The sequence below is a fragment of the Periplaneta americana genome, chromosome 9, assembly GCF_040183065.1.
Source record: "Periplaneta americana isolate PAMFEO1 chromosome 9, P.americana_PAMFEO1_priV1, whole genome shotgun sequence".
In the NCBI taxonomy this organism is placed as follows: domain Eukaryota; kingdom Metazoa; phylum Arthropoda; class Insecta; order Blattodea; family Blattidae; genus Periplaneta; species Periplaneta americana.
The window spans coordinates 102656134-102679401 of NC_091125.1; the positions used below are offsets into that span (position 1 = coordinate 102656134).

The 23268-nt window shown below is 33.2% G+C and overlaps 1 protein-coding gene across 1 annotated transcript in view; it reads right to left on the minus strand.

Moving 5' to 3' along the window:
• LOC138705604 (RYamide receptor-like) overlaps window positions 1-23017 on the minus strand; it is a 299486-nt gene extending 276469 nt beyond the window's left edge. Inside the window, exons 1-2 of the mRNA XM_069834205.1 lie at window positions 22755-23017; window positions 19962-21455 (exon numbers count right to left, since the gene is read on the minus strand). Of these exons, the coding sequence (XP_069690306.1) occupies window positions 19962-20381 (420 nt within the window). The 5' untranslated portion in view covers window positions 20382-21455; window positions 22755-23017. The remainder of the gene's footprint in view (window positions 1-19961; window positions 21456-22754) is intronic.
• Window positions 23018-23268: the final 251 nt, after the last annotated feature.

Sequence of the window (23268 nt, forward strand, 5' to 3'; positions counted from 1 at the left end):
GAATGGTATGCAATGTACAGAGTGGGCACAAAGTCCCGTTACCTCCTAAAATAGCTCAAATATACACACTATTTATATAATTCCGGTTATAATGCATACATCCACTTTACACTAACTGTGTCTCCTAAGTGTCCAAAGGGTCAGTATGCCCCACATCATATTCCTCACACAAAATAATGCGTCACCAGGTTCATGTGCCTCAACATTGCTGGTGTAATCTGTTGGAAAGCGCGTCACACAGCGTCCTTCAATTTATCAATGGTGTCGTACCATTACTGTGCAACATTGCTCTTAATGAAACCCCACAGCACACTGTCACAGGTTGTGAAGTCAGGCCTGCGAGGTGGCCAGTCGAGAGGAGCTGGTAAGATGGGTGACCAACGGCTAATCCAGTGTTGTGTAAACCTGTGACAATCTGTTGTGGGGTTCCATCAAGAACATTGTTGCACAGGAACGGTACGACACCATTGATGAATTGAAGGACGTTGTGTGACGTGCTTTCCTACAGATTACACCAGCAATGCTAAGGTCAATGTTATACCGAACCTGGCGACGCATTATTTTGTGTGAGAAGAATGATAACGGACATGCTGATCCTTCAGACACTTAGGACACACAATTAGTGGACATACTGACCCTTTCAACACTTAGGACATACAATTTGTGTAAAGTGGATGTATGCCTGTATTATAATTGGAATTACATAAATAGTGTGCATATTTGAGTTATTTATAGAGTAACGGGACTTTGTGCCCACGCTGTATAATGAACGATTCTTGTCTTCAACTTTCCTAGAGCTTTTATATGCTACATACGTTTTGTAGAAATACAATTCGAACTAATTAAAATTTTTCAGACACATGTAATAATATCCTACTTTGATTATTTGTAACGTAAAAATAATAAGCTTATAATTGATAATATTAAAGTACTACATTACAGTTTAAAGTAAAAATACAATTTTGTATACATTGAACTCTAATCTTACGGAGCAGTTAGATGTAGCAGTAATGGCTGTCTCTGTCTATAAAGTAGGATCTTCCAATTCAAACTTCGCAACGCTTAAAGGAAAAGGAATTCATGTTCCTTCAACCAAAGACATTTAAGTAAAAATGAGCAAGTGTGTTTTAATAAAGTGTAAGTTTAATTCAGAATAAAATAATATTTTATTTACGCACCTATTCACTGATGTAATTAATGGAGTATCCTATACCATTTGCAGCCTAGGTAACGATTGTATATGTGAAGGTGAATGGAAAATTCTAAAATCATGTCTTTTTAAGGACGGCTTTCAATCCAATATAAATCGTAACCTTCTTAGTATTAATAAAATTATAAAAACAAGGCATAACTCAGGGAGTGATACAAAAAAGTATTGCAGTTTACATTTTTTTTGTTTTTGAGTTTCTTTGGGAGTCATAATTGTATTCCGTCACGTTGGACATCATGTCGATTTAGATAATGTAAACAACATTTGATCTTCAAAATTACCATTGCCAAATATTTCCGTTATCTTGTACCCTTTCTAGATAATTAACTATTGTTAACTAACCGCAACATAGGTTTCAATAAGTTTTGATTAATCCTATAAAACTTATAATATTTACAAAATAAATATAAATATATTCCAAAATATTGTTAACTAACTTAATTGGCTATCAATCACCAATTTAAGTTTACAGCTGTTAAGCAACTTTTCTAGTGTAATATGTCGGCGATGTATGCAGTAACTCCTGGCCTAGTTGCCTCATAAGTGGTGCCTTCTTGGTATCACGTGTGAGGTTCAGACCTGTCTTCGGACAGTTGACTAAACACCAACAAGCAAACTATTAACAATCAATATCGTTGGTGCACCGTACTTGTGACTTAACAGGGATTAAGTTGACAGTTAATTGTTAAAACTTAAACAATGTTGATGCACCTGGCCATAAGTGTTGTTCTTATGAAGTCGTCTTAGCGTTCATTTATGAGGGCAAAACTATTAATAAGCCAGGAGCCAATTCGTCTCTTGTGTTTACTTTGTTCCGGTGCACTTCGTGTTTCGTCCACCACAAACAGAAATTGACAGATCTGGGGAGCATGATGGCCAATGTACGTTCGAATGAACACAACAGCAGTTACGTGTTATTCAGAGTGCTTAATGCTCGTCATCTGTTTTAGATTTGCGCGCATTGGATCTGTACGGGCTAACTGCAAACAGCTGTTCCGTCACTTCCATTATAAACAGTGCTGCCCTCGGACGATTTCAGAATAGCGACACTTATTATTTATTTGTACGCAATCAATGGTTAATAGTTATTTGTTGTTCCTTCGTACCATATGTTAGTCTTCTTATGCGTAACAATCAAACACCTGTCTCTCCACGCTCATTGAAAATCGGAGTCTTTATGGAAATTTTTATTCAGAGTAGTCCATACTACCATCCCCTAAAATAGTTACTAATTGTCCTGAATCACTCTGTATATATTTGTGAATGTTACTGATACCACTAGTTGTAAGCCTAAATAGATATTTTGTGCTAACACATTCCGAACCCACAGCATATAGTTTGCCGTAGGCTATGTCTTTATTTCCTAGCGTTCCTAAATCATTCCCTCTCCGCATCGCCAGCCAGCGTGGCGATTGGGTGATCCTATGGAATGGCAATGGCGATCGGAGGGAATGATTCTATTGCCTAACATGGGGAAACAAAAGAACTCCGAAGAATCTCCAGACTGCAACCTCGTCTACCAAAAGTGTCAACAGGAATTTTCCACAAAGAATTCCAAGACCTGATCTGGATTCGAAACCTGATCGTCTGGTAATTGGCTGATGTTTCAAGAGAGCTGTCACTGGGACATTTAGCGTGACGGAATTTTGTCTCTTATTCTTACCCTTTTACTTGTTCTGTAAGTCTCTACGATGGCCCTGAATCGTGTTGACTACACAGTTAGGGAGAATTGTCGTGTATGAGAGTCTAGTATCGGTTCAAAGAAAGTCCAAAACTTCTGGATGATAATGAAGCACCTCACGGAAATAAAGAGCAGTCTCCTATAGCCCAGTTACGAATGATTGATAGCCTACCATGCCTCCAATTACAAAAATGAGCTAATTAAATACAGGCTAAATTCTCGTACTACAATAATATGAAACATAGAATGTATCTCGAGAGAAAACGAAGTCATACGTTTATGGATCTCGTATTTTCAATGCCATGATATATTTACAAATTTAAAATGTTATCTATGTAGCTATAATTAGTATGCTTTCACATTTAATTTGACGCATAATCAATGCCATTATTTCTGTTAGTAATGCAGTTACAATTTGTTATTGTACTCAATAAAGAGGATATGTCTATTATACCTGGAATAATTTTTTGGAAACAATTTTTCCTCTGGTTCTTACAAAAATATGAAAACCCATCTGCATTAAAAAAGTGACAGGAGATTTGAAAAAAATCTCTATAGACTGCGTGTAACGTATATATAGTAGTTAGGGCATAGGGCTAAATGCAATTTTCTCCAAAATTTAAGGGTTTCCAATGAATGGAAAGAAACGAGCTTTGAATAAAAGTTAATCCTCCAGTAAAAAAAAAATAACACTAACTACAATAATAATAATAATAATAATAATAATAATAATAATAATAATAATAAGAAGAAGAAGAAGAAGAAGAAGAAGAAGAGGGTGCTTTTTCTGGTGGTACACAATGGTGCGCACTACTGGGAGCTTTTTTCTTTCCCTCCTTTTGAATTAATTTTTGCGTCATGTAATGACGAAATGTATCGTACAATCGACAGTGGATGCTAAAAGCTAGAATGATTTAATGTAGAAGATAGCACATCTAACAAAACGTACCGGCACCTATAGATATCGGGTGCCAATAAAAATCTGTATAAGTTGTAACTTTTGATGAATAATGGCAGCTTGTTCATATAAAAAGCACTGAAATAAAAATATAATAATAATGATGATGATAATAATAATAATAATAATAATAATAATACATAAAAACAGTGTACTATTAAAAGACAAGTAAACTGTTTCCAAACACAGAGATTTAACAATTAACTTGGACTGTAACGCAACCGAATGCGTAGCAGCACGAGACGTCAACATTTAAGAAAGAATAATCCGGGAAAAAATAAAAGTGTTACACACTCCTGTTTACATAATTATTTAATAACAGATGGGTTTTCTTTTTTGGAATCATGCAGAATATTAGCATTACGTAAATAATACAATGATAACAGAATAGATCACTTGGTTCAGAACCTAAAATAAGAGTATATTAATATAAATTAACAATATTCTTCAAACTATTAATGACTCGCAGCTCCAAAGAATGATGCTATACGTTGTTTATGTGAATTGAGAGTCGTCTGTAGCGACGGGAGCAGGGCGAGGCGCGAGTGACATCTATACTCCTTGCTGTACTCAACTGAAATCTACTGTTTTAGTACGAATTTCCTACCTATAGTCATTACATATTTAAGTGAAATATTATATGTACTTATTTTATGTACTATTAGAGTCGTTGGGAAAATCAGTGGACTAACTTTATTCATCAGGATAGAGTTTGATGCCAGTTTCGATTTAGAAGCATATTCCTCGGAAAGTGGTACACTTCTTGCAACACCCTTTCACTTCTAAGCCGAATGCCGTAGACCTATGTTATTTCTTGATATTGGAGGATACGGTTTTCATTTCTTGATAACTCCTAAACTTCTAATTCAAAACTTGTTTTCAACTGCTGAAAATTCCCAAAAATCGCAAGGTTCGAGATCTGTGCTATAAGATGGGTAAAGGCTTTCTGCCAATTTCGATGGATGCTCCCACTACCACTCCAGCCTCATGTGGTTTTACTTTAACATGAACTGGAAACCCTTTCTGAAGAAAGAGTTCGGCTTCTGCTACTCAATGCAGTCTTCAATTCATCCCTAAGGAGAGTACAGTAATATTTTTCCATTGATATTTTATCTCTGAAATGTCTATTGGATTCCTAGAATGATTCCTCTGGCGTCAAAGAATACGGCCAACTAATTTACGCACAAAGATTGATACGGATGTTTATGATGGAGGATATCCACATGTTTCCTATTACGTAGACTGCAGAATTGCTCGGAATCGTAATTTAGGATGGAAGTAATATAATTGCGCAGATTTTAGCGCTTATTCCTTGTATAGAGTTCAACAAAAAATTCTGATACCATATTAGTCCCAAATTAATACTTTTCTTGAAAAGAAAATAAATTTCCCCTAAATCCTAACACTATTCTACTCGATAAGTACTGCCTATATGATTCCGATTTTGACTCTTATCATTAGAGAAGCTGATAAGGAATTATTCATCCCTTTCCTGTAAGTTTTTTAAAATAAAATGGACAGTTTATTTGCAAATTAAATAAAAATGTTTCTTCTTTCCTACCTTAGGAAATCTGGCAACCCTACTACAGCGACGATAGGACGGAATGCTGCTATTCAGATGTGTGTTCGTGTTTATGTATCAACGAGTTAGAATAGTGTACAGAGAGCGGCTGTTGCATTGCCAGATTTGAAACCAATTGAAATCGCGTCTGAAATATTTTTAAGGCAGTCGTTTTCAACTGGCCAACCTGTGACATCGGAACGCGTTTCCCCTCTCGGAGCACATCTGGTAGAGTACGTGAGAGAGGGTAATGTGTCTGAAATATAATAAATTCTTAGAATTTTTCTTCTGTTTTTGCAGTTATATGCAGACCATAGCTAGGAGTCATAATTTTATACAATTTATTCGTTCTCTTATGTTCGTAATATGCTGAAAGCAGACGACACGATATAGCAGAGGTTCCTTAAATAATAATTGCGCCGCTATTTCGTCTTGGCACCAACCAGAGCACTGTACAAGCCGAGCTATCTTTCAAAAAGCTAGATTTGCATGATACACGTCAATGTTCGTTAACAGAAAACTGCAATTTAAGTCACACAGAGTTTGTGTACACTCAGTGTTGGATGTTTGACGGTTCGACAGCCCACTTTGAGGTATGTGGGATATAAAAGGAAAACTTGAGACGGTGTATGGTAGAGTTCCTGGGTAGCTTAGTCGGTAGAGCATCGGTGAGCTTAGCTGAAGGTCCTGGGTTCGATACCCGGCCTCGAAACAACTTTTCCCTTGGAATTATATAAAAAAATATAGTTCATATGTACGACAGCATCAATTCTTTCCTTTTACTTACAGATTTATGGAATCAAAATTTATTAGAAAAAATACATTTAATTTTCCTTGCTTACACTCATTTGGAAATACTATATATCAATATTACATAACAATAACAACATTACATTGATGTCTTGAATGAACTACAAATAGATTTTCATAACAAAAGATTCGTTTTTTTTTTAAATTGCAAATCCAATTGGCTTAGAAATAATGATAAGACCGGAATTACAATAGGAAGTTGTATATCTCTTAAACGATATATATTTTTTTGGAAAAACAGTATAAAGATTCTGAAGGTGGTAATATTTTCAAATTTATAAACAAATTAAAATACGCTAATGTCATGTCTTATTCACCCAAAATCACAGCCATGTATGGCTCCACATTATATTGTATGTGAACAGTTTTTTTACAAATATGAACATTGTAAAATTAAAAAAAATCCCTATTACAGATGAGCATCTCATTTTACAGTTCAAATTAGCCATATGTAATTTTACTCCCAACTGATAAGTTAGTCAAATACTATTTCTCTTTTAATTATTGTTTCCGTTCTGTTATAGTTTATCAGTCACTGTTCAACGAAATTTGTGAAAAGTGACGAAAAAAGTAAATGAAAGCATATAAATAATAATCACGGTGAGTCCACACCTGTGGAGTAACGGTTAGCGCGTTGGCCGCGAAACCAAGTGGCCCGGGTTCGATTCCCAGTTGGGGCAAGTTACCTGGTTTAAGTTTTTTCCGGGGTTTTCCCTCAACCCAATATGAGCAAATGCAGTGTAACTTTCGGTGTTGGACCCTGGACTCATTTCACCGGAATTATCACCTTCATCTCATTCAGACGCTAAATAACCTGAGATGTTGATAAAGCGTCGTAAAATAATCTACTAATCACGGTGATCAATGTTTTACTTCTAAGATTACAGTCCGGCACTATACATTGGATACTGTGGTAAGGGGAAGCGTATGCATCCCCTTTTCATCCCTTCCATTTCAATGTTGAACTTGTTGCGTCTGCTGATATATTCTGAAAGTAAGTTTTGCCGATGTATGACCTATATGTCAATGAATGCAAATAAGGTAATTAGGGGTTAATGTTATTTTGTGTTTCATTGTCTTTTTTCTGTTTGTTTTTACTGTATGTGTATCTTTATGTCTTACATTTATATTTATTATTTGGATTATTTATTGAAAGTTTGATAGGATATTGAATTAACTGCATTTATTTTACTTGTGCCTATAGTTACATGTTCGTTTGTTTCATTATGTTTTTTTCTAATAAATTCAATTATTATTATTATTATTATTATTATTATTATTATTATTATTATTATTATTATTATTATTATTTTAAGTGTGCGTATTTATATGCTCTTTTGTTTCACTGTGCGTTTTTCATATCTTACATTTATACCTATCCTTTGAATTATTTATTAGAATTTAGTATGAAATTGGAATAGTTATAATTGTGATAATTATATTGACAAAGACGACGATAATAATATTTTTATTATTATTTTATTATTATTATTATTATTATTATTATTATTGTTGTTATTATTATTATTATTATTATTATTATTATTATTATTATTATTATTATTTCATTTGTTAAGATTCAATGTGTGCACAGTTATAGAACGGCACAAGAGGTGTGAAGGATCATGTGTACATGTCGCACCTCCAGTAAAATACTGTCATAACTCGAAAATCGCATATTACATTTGTAAATTATTTTTAGCGCTGTTCTACTAGTAATTTCAATAATACTACAGTAAACTGTGAAAGGTTTTGGTACCTATTTATGCCAGAAAGTCAAAAGAAGAATATCAATGGCAAAGAAAGCTTTTAATAGAAAAGGGAGCAACTTCTGTGGACCTTTGGAAAAAGAACTGAGGAAGAGACTAGTGAAGTACTTTGTGTAGAGCGTGGCATTATATGGGGCAGAAACATGGACATTACGACGAAGTGAAGAGAAGCGACTAGAAGCATTTGAAATGTGGATACTGTGAAGAATGGAGCGTGTGAAATGAACAGACAGAATAAGAAAAGGAAGTTGTGTTGGAAAGAGTGGGTGAAGAAAGAATGATGCTGAAAGTGATCAGTAAAAGGAAAAGGAATTGGTTGGGTCACTGGCTGAGAGGAAACTGCCTACTGAAGGATGCACTGGAAGAAATGGTGAACGGGAGAATAGTTCGGGGTAGAAGAAAATATCAGATGATAGATGACATTAAGATAAATGGATCATATGAGGAAACAAAGAGGAAGGCAGAAAATAGGAAAGACTGGAGAAAGCTGGGTTTGCAGTGAAAGTTCTGCCCTTGGGCAGAACACTAAATGAAATGATAGTGATTGAGCAACATGTTAAAAATTGTAAATACCAACCCTATATTCTCACGAAACTTTAGCATTACGAAAGTGCGAATTGCAATTTTTTTCATTCTCCCCCGACTATAATAATTATGACTATTTATGTTAACTGAAAACAAATTTTCATTAGACACTGTTTACTTATAAACAGATACAGAATCTCTACTCATATTCATTCGAAATCTTAATTTACAATATTCTATGTCAGATTCAACAACGATGTTGGCTTTTCTTTTTAACTTTCCAGCTGTGGGATGTTTCTAAAGTGCATGAGCAATCCGTAGTTGCCAGAAGAAGCCACACTCTCGCGGGATTTAAAGCAGAATCTCCGGGATGTAAAATCAATACAAAAGTCATTCGGATAACGTTGTGCAAATTATCTATAGTAATGTCACTAGAGGTCTGGGATTTGCCGATAAATCACGAGCAAGGCGAGTGGATTTATTTGGGAAATCTCTGACCTCGAGTGACATTTATTAGGACTATTTCGTGAATAAAATAAAAATGTAGATAATATATCCCTAAAATTCTGTTACAAAATGTTAGTAATTGTATATTTATAAATATTTAACCTATTCAGACATTGTGAAATCGAAATAGATTAATAACGATTACTGCAATAGAGAAATTGAATGTTATTCAATAATGCTAATAGAGAAAAGCGAAATACAGATTTAAAAATATTAATTACATGTGCTGCGCTTTTCTCTTGTTATAACAGAAATACGTTTTCATTATCTGCTGAAATCATAGTTTAATTTAAACCTTTTATAGTATAATTACAAATAACCTGATTGATACAATAATTAAATGTGCAATTGTTATGAAGGAGTGTCATTTTCTTTAGATAAAATGGACATGGAAATAGAAGATGAAGTTGTAGATGTGGAAGTAGAACCACAGTCTAGTATATACAGTCACGAAGCTCAATACGTAGTAAATATACGTCCATAGATAGTTGCTAATCACTAGGATCGCTAATATCGCCTCATTACAGACAATGCGAAATAGTACCGGCACAGTCTATTGTTCCTAGCACCCTCACAACTCAAGCTTCGTGACTGTATATACTAGACTGTGGTAGAACTTCGTACATTATTTATTACAATGGATTCATGCTCATCGATTTACATGGAAACAATTGGCGACACTGACTAAACAAAAAAACGATCATGCGATAAATTGATAGTGATAAATCGAGCTGCAGAAATTATTGCTATGCATGACTGTGATTGGAGGAATACAAAATTTCATTACACTTCATTGGCCGAATATGGAATGACGTCATATTATAAAATAAATAGTAAAATATTAATAAATAAATATACAATTCAGCTAATGATTAAATATCCTTCTTAAAAGAATAGAATGCTAATAATCTGAAATAATAAATCAAACTAAATGTTTTGTCTCACAGAATATCATCCGCTATCAAACTATTTACGACAAAATACGAAAATTCATCAAAAAGCTATTTGAAATTACTTGATAACAATAAATCATTCTTTGCTGTTATTTAAGAGCAATGGTGCATACAAACAATAACTCTGTTTTTAGCTTTTTAAATGCGATATCCATTTCCGATAGTTTCAGAGACTGAATCTTCCTTTGTGCACACTACACAATCTGTTTTAATATACATCACATATTATGTGGAACAATGGTTCCAGATAAATGCATTGTACAAGCTGATATACAGATACGAAAGTTCAGCAACGTATTGGCATAAAAGCTATTTATATTAGCATTTTTCAATTCTCAGTTTCTAGGGAGAGAGAAATGTTATTATTCCATTATGGAAACCACATCCATTTTATAGCTTCTTTCTGTATTATATTTGCATTTAAACTGCGCACATTTTGCAGAGACACTAAAATTGATTACAGAACATTAATGGGACAATTATCGAATAAATATAGAGGAATATCGAAAGGAAAGTTGCTTCATAGCTACTTTCTCCGCCACAAATTTGAGAAAACCGCTTTCAGTGGGAAGAAATAATTCGGACGATCTATAATATTATCCTAAAGGGTGAGTTTAAATTGCGTTTGACTTTTCCTGTGTTACAAATATTTGAATATGCTTTACACTTGTGCTAGATATGTTTTCAATATTCTCAATATATTTTTGTAAGGTTATGTTTACATTGCATTGGGTTTGTCTAAGACCAATATTTCAAACAAATTCTTAATTTTTGAACATATTTTTTTTAACAAATTCGACACTTCTGGGTAAAAATTTTATTCTTAATATGTTCTAAATAAAAAAAACAAAGTTTCCTTTCCAAAATAAGATGTTCAGATCAGGATATTCAATTTTTATCAGCCTGAAGTTCAAGGACGTAATTTTAAATAGCCTACTTAGTTCTGAATTCCCTACGATGTTACAATTCAAAATTTATAAGAAACGATTTAATAAAACATAAGTATACTTTGTGCAAAAAATACCTTGTCTTAAATTTGTTCGAAATGTATTTCACACAAATAATTATCAAGTTTTAAATATTGTTAATTATCACAAATCCAATGCAATGTAAAAGTGGCTACACGATAAAATGTTAAAGTGTTCAGTCGTAGGTAAGATGAACCTTACGAAATTATACGTGAAGTTTAATTAGAATCACAAAAGAAGCGTTTTAACATTAACTATATAATAACCAACATTTACAAAATAAATAAACTAAAGTGAATTATATATCAATATAATATTTCACTTTATAATAAAGTGACACAATAATCTAACAAATTACGAAATGAAGCCCATTTTTACTTCTGAGCAAGCAGAGGATATGTACTCCTTTTCTAGAGGGCTTGGAGATATTTTTTATGTTTTGTCAGAGCCATCTTCAGTTTCTGATTTTGTTCTCATTCTGTTTATCCTAAAGCAGTATCCTTAGTACAAACTTAACAAAAAAAAAAGTTCTAGTGGGTATGAAAAGTCTAATGTTAAAAGTCGTAAGTCATGGTTCATAAGTTTGGTAGTAGTGGTAGCAATATTGATTTTCCATCTGCTGCTTGTAGAAGTAATATGAAAATAGCAGTGATAATTTTGAACACAAGAAAATTCTAAAAGGACATACGAAAAATTATAAGCTAATGAAAGAGGATATACAAGAGAAAGATGAAGAAAATATAAACAAAAATGTAAAGAATATGAAGGAATGAGTATGGAGGGATAAAAAAAAGAACAATGTTACTCTGAAAAAATAATTTATAAATACAACCTCACAGCTTAGAAGAATGATGAAGTTCAATATAGAACTGAAGTTAATATGAGTAACAGCTAATATTGACAATTTAAACTTCCGATAATGATACTTTGACCATCAAAGTTGACAGCTAGTTAACTTCCACACAATAATGTAAACCAAATATACAACGACACGAACTAACAAGCAAACATTCTCATTGGGGCAGACAAAAAATAGTTAATTTTTTCTTCCACCGTGTTAATAATGCCAAAAAAGTGCTTATACAAAATTTTGGCCACTCGAGCGCAATTACAAGGGCCTTAAAAATAGTAAGTTTACCCTGGGTCGTTTACAGAAAGAAAACAGAATTACATGGAAAGATTTATTGGAACAGATACAGCAATTTTTCAACATATTTCCCATCGGAAATGAGACATTTGTCATAATGTGTGATCAACTTTTGTAGCCCTGTGTCATAGAAGTCTGCCGCCTGGAATCGGAACCAGTGTGAGACAACCGTATGTACCTCTCTGTTGATCCCACGGTATGACAAATGTCTCAATTCCGGTGAGGAATATATTGAAAAATATCTCTTATCTGTTTCAATAAATCTTTCCATGATTTTTTTTTCTGTAAACGGTCCCAGGGAAACTCACTTTCTGTATGGCTTTCGTAATTGCGTTCGAGTGTCCAAAATTCATATAAGCACTTGTTTCGAACATTATTAACATGATGGAAGAAAAAATATTTATCTGCCCCCATGAGAATGTTTACTTGTAAGCACGTTAATACGAAGAATTTGTACGTTGCACATGGGTACAATTTTTGTTCTGATATATTTTAGGCCCTACTGTCATTTCTTTCGAAAAGTCTTGGACAGGGCTGTCTTTTATCGCCTGTTTTATTTAATTTATACCTTGACCGTGCCATAATAAATTGGAAAGCATAAATCAAACAGAATAAATGTAATACATTGACAACACTGCTTTTTGCAGACGATCAAGTGATGACAGCATTGAAAAATTTTCTACAACAGTTTCGTTATTCTCCCGATAATGCTGCTTTAAAATATAATCTTAACTCTACGGCTTTCAAAGGAAAACATCCACTAAGGACAAAAAGGACTACTTGGGGAGCTACGATAGGTAGCGAAATTCTGTTACGAAAGCCAGCTATAACGTCTGGAAGGATCATCGTGCTAACAACACGATACCTGGTTGGATGATCGTCCACCTCTGCTTCGGCATGTGAAGGTGACGTCAGCAGTCGGCTGGTCGGTCTGGGCCCTTCAAGGGCTGTAGCGCCACGGATTATTATTATTATTATTATTATTATTATTATTGTTATTATTATTATTATTATTATTATTATTATTATTATTATAATACAGTGTTGTAATTTATATTTTAAATATTACTTTTAGTTATGTAGGAATTAGGCCTACCAGGATTGTTCTTATTAATTTGTTTCACAGTCAATGTAGGCCTATTAGCCTAGGTGCTCATGTGAAGAATCATATTTTGGTAGAAGTTATTTGATTTATTTCGTTGAGTGGGAATTGATCATTTTATAAGTTCAAAACTACTGTCCTACACCTGAAAAACCTGATATTGTTCTTCAAATATATAACTTTCGGTTCTCCAGTATCTTTCAATTTGTTGTTGAAATAGATAAGCCAGTAATTTCAGAGAATACGGTCATTCTTCTCATTTCCATTTCATATGTTATTCAATTTTATTACATACAATATTAAATGTTTTCCATTTATTTATACGTGAAATTTTATTACATTTCAAAATTAACTTTAAAATATATCTATTTTTTTATAATTAAACGTTTAACTCCATATTATGCCGTAGGCTTACCTATTATAACATTCTTACTTAATTATTTGTTTTTAACGTCAAAGTTTTAGTTTAATGTCTTATTTATTCTATATCACTCAAATGCTTATTTAAATATTTCAACTTATTTTTCAACCAATTAATAATAATTAATTTATAAGAATAATATTTCGTCTTAAAAATTCTATTTCGCTCAAATTTAATTCAATTATTACTGACATTTTCATTAAATCTAGCTGCAATGACATTTTTTACGTTAAATATCATTAATGTGTATGAGACTTGGTCTTTTATCTAATAGGCAGGGTTGTTTATTAACATTTTCTCAGTAGGCTTAGATTGTCTTAGTCAACTTTGCTAATAGAATATAATTTTTTATTCCCTACTTCTCCCTTTTAAGTTAACAATTCAACTTTTTATTTTGTTTTAATTTTATTTTTAATCAATATTACTGAAATGCTATTCAATTATTTAATCCATAATCGAATATATAAACAACCTTATCAATGATCATTTTAAATGTCATGCTGTTGTAAGTACCGTAATTTATCTCGTAATAAACAACTATTGAAAATATAAAAATGATTAAACGTTGGTATTAATATTAAAAGTCAGGTCGTTGTTTTATGTATTTTTAAAATGTTTAAACAACTACGAGGTCTGACCTCTAGTTTTACAAAGGACTATTTAGTTTGTTTCTGCTTTCATTTACGAGACGATATGGTTTAAAGGTCATAGTTTTAAAAAGGCCAACCTAGCAAGCATTTAACGCTGAATTTCATCGTTGCCGCTTCACTGATCTAAACGTTGTTGAAAATACAAAGGCAGGAAGCATACACGACCGGTCTATTAAGTCGTGTACTTTCAGTACAGGCCTACAATTTTACCGTTCCGTGTATGTTTTAAATTCTTAACATAGAAAATTTACACAGTTCCTGGAAACTCCTTGAATATGAACAAGGGTAATATGAAATTAATTTTGACATAGAAATGTGGCTTAAAAGAGAAATCCATTCAACTGATAGAAATATAACTTTTTTAAAGTTTTGTTTGTATTTAAGGTCAGTTTTGATTTATATAAGCTAGCTATGAAATATCTGATGATGATGATGATGATGATGATGATGATGATGATGATGATGATGATGATGACGATGATGATGACGACGACGACGATGATAATAATGACGACGATGATATAATACAGTAACGGTTCAATTAAAGTGACAAAAGGAAGATAAAATCAAGATAATTCTTTATCTAAAGTCAATGTAAGATACACTGAGTATTAGAGCAAGATTGAATATTACATAGATATGACCAGGTTTGACGTAAGCAGCATATCCTAGTTCAGACTACGCCTATTTCAAGTGTCCTTTCTCGATTATACAATATAACGCAAGGCAGCAAAATATGTCAAAATGGGAAAGGGACATGGTGAGGAGATAGTAAAAGACTTAGGGTGGAAATCTCTCAAATAAAGGCGGCGAAAAACCAGACTCATCGCATTGTTTAAGGCACAAATGGGACACGAAGCATGGACCGACCTCAATGCCACATTAGCAACACCATCATACTTAGGCAGGAGAGATCATATTAGGAAGTTTAAATGTAGAAAACAAAGAACGGACGTGGCAAAATTTTCCTTTGTTAACAGCACAATAGTAGACTGGAACAGCTTACCTGCGGCAATCTTTCAGGGTGGTCCTCTCAAAATCAATACATTTAAGGAAAGGTTGAGATTAGACTGAAAATGTAATTGTAGGACAGTGTAATTATCTGAGTTGTGTCATGTAATTAATTAAGTTGATTTGTAATTAATTAACATGATATGTAATTTAGTTGATAGGTAAATAAATTAAGGTGATATGTAATCAGTTAAGATGATGTGTAATTAAGTTGATTTGTAATTAATTAAGGTGATATGTAATTACTTAAACTGGTAATTAAGTTAGGTTTACTTTTGCTTATTGCAGGCGATATTATAGAATAGTTTTTATTTATAGAACTAGGTTTATTGAATCTATTTATTTATAGTTAGAAATAAATTTTAGGTTTATTTTATTTTATTTTTTTTTCTTTTATTGCTGTAATTATTGTATAACTGTAATGGTATTATCGTATATTATATACCACTGCCACCGGGTGTATACCCAATTGTAGTGTTAATAAATACATACACATACATATTATATATTTTTGTTTGGTTATTTAATGACGCTGCAGGTATCAACTACTAGGTTATTTAGCGTCGATGGAATTTGTGATAGCAAGATAGTATATGGCAAGATGAAGCCGAGGATTCGCCATTGATTACCTAGCATTCGGCTTACTGTTGGGTAAAACCTCGGGAAAAACCCAACCAGGTAATCAGTCCAAGAGGGGATTGAACCCACACCCGAACGCAACTCCTGATCGGCAGGCAAGCTCCTTAGCCAACTGAACTACGCTGGTGGCGATTATAAAAGTTCAACTAGAAAAAACATTATAAAAATTCAAATGGCAATGATCAAATATATCACAGGATAGCTATCGAAAGAGCTTTTACACCCCACGTTTTAAGATCTGATAAAATGTAATTTACTGGCACAAAACTATATAATTTTGAATTTTGAATTCTTTTTTGTATTTGTTCCAATAAGTCCTATAATGATAATACAAACATGTGAAATTTTGATATTTCGGTCTTTGACTTATTTATAGCAAAATATATCCACAAAGTTATTTTTTGCTAATAGTCTTGGTTAACGTTTTCGCCCCTTATTGTGTGCATTATCAGACTAATATAAGGCTATCTATATGGTAACAAATTCATATTGCTTATTGCAAAAATTTAAAAATTTAAAAAAGATTTAAAAAGACGACCTTTAGATTAAAACAATAAAGATTAAAACAATAAAGATTAAAAATAATTAACAAGGATTACATATATGAAATTTATTCAAAATATGCATATTTTATATTAACATCCTGAAATTGTCTATGAGATGGAAGATATTACTACTGTATATACATGCTTTTCTCTCTTCACTATGTTTGTTATGTACGGATTGTTGCAAACAATTGACAGCGCAAATTCACCATTGACAACGATAGAAAATAACGAAAAATGAATAATAATATCATTTGCGATTGCCGAATACTTCGTTATTCACGAATGAATCAATCTTAAATAAAGGTTTTAATTTTATATTTATTCGAATAATCATCTAGATGAAACATTATTCAAATAATATCCTAGACTGTAATGTGCTGAAAGCGAACAATATATATCTGAAGTAAAATATTTAAGTCTTCTGTGTTATCATGAAGTATATGTACATCTCTTATGTGTGTGCCGCTACGGCTTAGTTGCACCTCGCGTGCAATTACGAACACTAAATGTGCCCTAATTTTACCGGAGAATTCACGTTTTGAAAGAGACAGTAGTTGTACCACGATGAATTGCGATAGTAGAACGGATGTTTTGTGGTTTAACTCAAATAGAAATATTACTGTTAATGAAATATTAAAATTAATAAATTCACATTGGCAACACTTCAAAAACAGTAAAATTTTGCACCTAACAGTTTTTATGCGAGATCGTGCGTATTTGCTTGTTTTCCGCACAAAACCAATCCGCGGAAAGTCTAAAATTCCACATTCAGTATTCACATAACAATTCCCCTCTTCTTACCGCTTAAGTGACATATTGATTTTACTGCTTTAGGCTTTTAACATATTATTTTAGAGACGTTCAATATAGTAATAATTATAAATTGGAAACTTACCACTGCAATTTCACCTAAATTGCACTGTTAATTGTTGTTTTTAAATATTTGCAAAAATTAAGTAAACTCTAAAACTCCACTAAAGTTACTGCATTCGTGATGCAAGTAACATTAAGGAAGCCGTGAAAAAATCAACAAGATTCCATAGACTGGGGGGAAAAAAAGACAGACGTTTATCACGGCCTGCTGGAGTATAGTAAACACAGAAAACATTTTAAAGTAACAATGTTGAAGATAGATTTTTTTTTTTTGCAAATTTGCCGTCATTGAACAGAAACCAAGATGGAGATTTCATTGCAACTAACTAGAAATTCCTCTTTCAGGTATGTAATAAACGATCTTCGCACAAAATAATGTACGATACACGAGCGGTATGTTTTCTTTCAATTCTCGAAAATTAAAAAAGCTCAACTACGTTTCGCTTTTTCAAACTTTTCCTCGAACATGAAAACTTCAACATACCGCTCTTGTAACGCATATTACTATTTTTTTCGATGCAATCACTAGTGTACCAACGTTACAGTCACAATAGGCAGTAACTTATAAAACAAAAAAGACTGGACGATTGGAAGAAGGTGTAGCAAATAAATTACAAGCGCAAAGTCTTGTGACTTTAAATTATTTCTTCCTTATTTTGAATGCTTTTAAGTAATTTTGTTCCATATTTTTTATCTTCTTGCAAGTATGTTTCAATTGCTTACCTTTATATTAAAGTATATAATTTGAACGAATATTGTTGTTACATAACAGAAATGAAGTAGACTCTATTGAGTGTTCTGTTTATACATAAGGTAGACCAGTATATAACCAAAATCTCAAAGTCAGCTGCATTTCATAAACTGACTACGTAACAAATTCAGCGCATTGTTAAGGCCTATGAAATATTTGGCATCTAAATACGTATAATATCACGATTTAATAATATACAACAACTTCCGACAATGTAATTTCAATTTTTGCAGAACGACATCAAAATAGTGAACTAAAGTATTCAATCTGTTTATATATGGCTGTGTACGATGTTAAGGGACACAAAGAAACTTAAAGTTCGACGATGATCAAGTTGCATTGAAAAGAAAATGGGTATCAAGAAATATCTTGAATTTGTTACGACACTTATGATCAGTTGCACAAACGTTGATCAAATCAGGTTGTGATCGGAGATCACTTGATGTCTTGTTTATTTGACTGACATATTTAAATCAATGAAATAACCTCAAATTTGTAACACACCACTCTAAAAACGAGTTGCGATCTCTGCAAAAGCTATAAACCCATCTAAACCGCCTCAAATATCTTCGTTTCTTATAAACCTGACCGATGATTTTCTCATAAATTCTGACACAAAATCATCACCTAACACAGTTTTGTTCTTCTTTAGTCATTTGTCCGAAAACGGGTTGGAATCTCATAAGTGACGCCAAGAAGGCATCGTTAATGAGAAAACTAGGCTAGGAGATCACGTGGTAGGGTGGCCAGTTACTTTCCCCTCCATTGCATACATCGTTCACTAGCAACATATTAAACTAATTAGATTTAAGCTGTATACAAACAATTGTTCTTCCTCTGACACATCGTCAGGTGAGATGTACTGCCTGATAATAGGTGTATATAGGCTATCAGAGACTTAATCAGAGGTAATAACCCAGTAGTACACCATTATGTTGCACTGGGCGGGAAAGCACTCCTTTCTTCGGTTCAGGAAAAACTATTTTTGTGCCTTACTTACTTACTTACTTACTTACAAATGGCTTTTAAGGAACCCGAAGGTTCATTGCCGCCCTAACATAAGACCGCCATCGGTCCCTATCCTATGCAAGATTAATCCACTCTCTCTCATCATATCCCATCTCCCTCAAATCAATTTTAATATTATCCTCCCATCTACGTCTCGGCCTCCCCAAAGGTATTTTTCCCTCCGGCCTCTCAACTAACACTCTATATGCATTTCTGAATTCGCCCATACGTGCTACATGTCCTGCCCATCTCAAACGTCTGGATTTAATGTTCCTAATTATGTCAGGTGAAGAATACAATGCGTGAAGTTCTGCGTTGTGTAACTTTCTCCATTCTCCTGTAACTTCATCCCTCTTAGCCTCAAATATTTTCCCAAGAACCTTATTCTGAAATAAGCTTCTCAACCGAATAATAACAGGCATTTCCCATATTTATTCTGCGTTTAATTTCCTCCCGAGTGTCATTTGTGTACTTATCTACTAAAAACTGTATATGCAAGGCATACCAAAAGCTTAAACACTAAACCTAACGTGTCACTGATCCTCGGTCTTACAAAAACTCATTTATTTTTCAGATTCTTGCAATATATTTGTAAAATTATACTATATCGAGCTTCATTTCATCATAAAATAACGCAACACAAATCAGATATAAATTCCAAGTGTGGTGTGTAGCGAGATCGAAGATTCAATATTTATTACCTTTGTGAAGCAGACAAAAATAAATATCACTCTTGCTATTCATTTGCTTTGGATAAATGCATAGGCAGCGGACTCGTGGTGTTACCTATGCTAATTCACCATCGTATTCTGCCTCGTGTATAACTATTAGGTTATACATTTTTCTACTTCAATAAAGCTGTTACTGACCTGAGAATAGCTGACGGTGTGACACATCTCTGTTCCAAAAGGCCAGTACTGGAGGATCAGCGTCGAGACAAAGGAGAAAGGGACGCAGAACAGAGTCATGAGGATGTCCCCAACGGCCAGGTTGACGATGAAGTAGTTCGTGACAGTCCTCATCCGAGGGGAAGATTGCACCACATGACAAACGAGTCCGTTACCGGCAAGAGCCAGCAGAAATATAGAGCAGTACATGATGTACACTGCCGCCTGGTAGTACGGGGAGGACGTAGCTCCATCGGGCACGTCACAGGAGATGGTGATGTTGAACAACAGTTCGGAATAGTTGCAGCTGTAGTTGGTGCAATTAGAGTCCATGGTGGAAGTTCCTAAGATATTTTCTTGCTTTGAATCACTGTGAAGGGACTTAATTTCTGGCACAGACATTTTAAACACTAGTTGCTATTCACACTTAACACACTAAGAAGTTTGTTTCAGTGTTCAAACACGCATAAACCTCTATCACCGATATTTAAAAAGTAGATTTATAAATACTATTACGTGATTTTTTACGTATTATACACATATAAAAGCCGCACGAGAAAGTATAAGTCCGAAAGTTACGTACAGTACACTTATAAAGTACTTCAGCTGTTTTCACATTTATTCCGGGAATAAAATTCAATACACATTAAATTACGATAAAAGTAAAATATATTTCCTAAGTTTTACTAGATATTAGAAATATTTCACAATAAATTATTAATGAAATGAATATCGCTTAACCCGTCACACGACCTAAAAGAAAACACCTTAGACACGAATCTAAAACTAATATTTTAAAACCGGTTATACCTAATGTATTACATTATAAGCATGAACATGTTATCTGGACTTTACATCCGACTTGAGACAAAAATAAATTTGAAACAGAAGTTCTTTTAGATATAGTCACGTTATCCTGAAGCTCTCGTCTTCAAATACGATTCCACTATCATGGCGCAAGTTAATAATAATGTTTCTTTTTACGTAGTTCATGTAAATATTTCACACATTCCTTGTGCTGCCACTTAGTCACTTTCACAGTGTAATGAAAACTTTTGAATAATGTTCGAATTAAATAAATACGAATTTTGAGTTCTAATGAGTACGCTTTTGAGTTATATAGATGTAATTTTCTTAAATATACGCATTAAGAAAGGGATTGGCATATGAATATATACATACCACTTCTATATGCAACAGTTTCAAATTTCCGTTTCAAATGTAATGATATCTGCGACAGAAGAAAGTGTAGTTCGCTCCATTGTCTCTATATTCACTAATGTTTTCTTGCACGCACAAAGAACGAAATTTAATTAATTTAAGTTAAAAAATTGCGGTTATGTGTAGACACTCAAGATATGTTACAGCCGTAATAAAGTCAACTGGAGATTAAAAGTAATAAATTTTCCATTGACGTCTTCTCATAACACCAGATAGACTGATCAGTCACCACTTCTTGTACTCGAAATTCGGCATCTGCAACGATAGGAAATTCTGAATATTAGTTTAAAACCTATTTCCAATTGACTTTAAATAACAAGATAAAATTTTTATAAAAATTATAAACAACTATAAAATATAAATTAGCTTCAAATTATAAATTAGTAACATCGGTAAGAAAAATTCATGTAAACTTTAGGATTTTTTTTGTAATTGTTCAGAGTTGCAACAATGTTGATCAGTTGCAAAACAAAGGAATAAATATAGGTAATAAAAATTATTACGAAACAACTTTTCTATGTATATCATAACATTTAAGCAAATTGATACCTCAGTTAAATGTCAGGAAGAGAAAAAACGTATGTTAACTAACTTAGTTTCGTCGTCATTGACAATATAAACAATGACGTTATTCTTAGCAATGAATTTAATTTACTATTAAAATATCATAAATCAGTTTCACCTTAACAAAAAACGTATTCCCTACAATAAAATTCACACATTCATTCATTTATCACTTCTTCACAACCAACACATTACCAAAAACGGAACTAAAATTTAGAATTAAAAATGTTTCTTATATACTCTGGTTTAGGCACTAGTAATATAAAAAATACTGTAATCAACGCTAGAGAGTAAATCGATTTCATTTCCTCGTGAAAATTATCACCGTCGGCTACGCCTCGGGCACTAAACTTTCCATTTATAAATGAAATCCTACTTTACTTCCTTATAGGCCTACCATAAATTGCTATAATCAAAATCAGAAATAGCTCGTGGTTTTATAACTATTATATATACATATATCGATAATATTTAGATAAAAAGCCTTACCCCGCAAAAAAAGATGTTTCAGGAACAGCAAAAAATTTAATTTTAACTCATTATTATTAGTTACTTATATGAAGGGATGTAAACATAATTTAAAAAAAAAAACATATTCACATTTTGCATTTAAATTTTTAATAATATCAATAAATATAGCAAAGAAGTAAAGTCTAAAAAACTGAGTTAAGCCCTTTTAACTAATACCATTGATAATATAATTATATAACGCCCAACAAATTAATATTTACATATAAAATGTTTAAGTTAAAATATCTTTTGTAATCTATTATGGAAAGAATATCTTGTGAGATTATTAAATCGCGAGAAACGATACAAAAGTTATCAGAAGAACTTAACATTTTTAATGAATTTTATGATTCATGTGAAATATTTCAGAGAAATTCAGCTACCCCTTACAAAGCCAAACACATCTCAAAGTCAACACAAAGAGAAATAAATTTCACGTGAAATAATTTAAAACAAAGAGAGAAATAGGTTAAGCTTTACCTAAAACGATTACACGCCTGTTGAGGCCCCAATTCTAATTAAGATAATTATATTTCACTTGGGAATGTAATTGGACCGCTATTGATTGAATTTGGACTGCAATGTATTGTTGAAAATCCTTCGATTTAATGTCCTGGATCACACCCGTTCTGTTCTGCAGAGTATGAGAACTTAACATGCAGGAAGTTACGTAAAGTTTGGCGCGTAGCGAGTCGCTACAGGTGGCGCTGCAGGAGGGGACGCTACTGCGTGGCGACCGCACCGACGAGCAAGACGCGACTGGCGTTCCGAGGCAGGCAGGACCACGACGCCTGCCGACGCGCGCGCGCCGCGTCTGTTTATTGTGTTGTGGCCGCGGTGATTGAGATCCAGCAGAGGAGCAAGTTTGCGCAGCTTCCACGCGATCTTAATGGGCCGATGCTTTACATTATACAAGCCTAAACTCTAACTTCTAAGGGTCAGTTGTATAAACAATAAATTAACTTCAGAGTAAGACATCAAATTTAATCTTCAG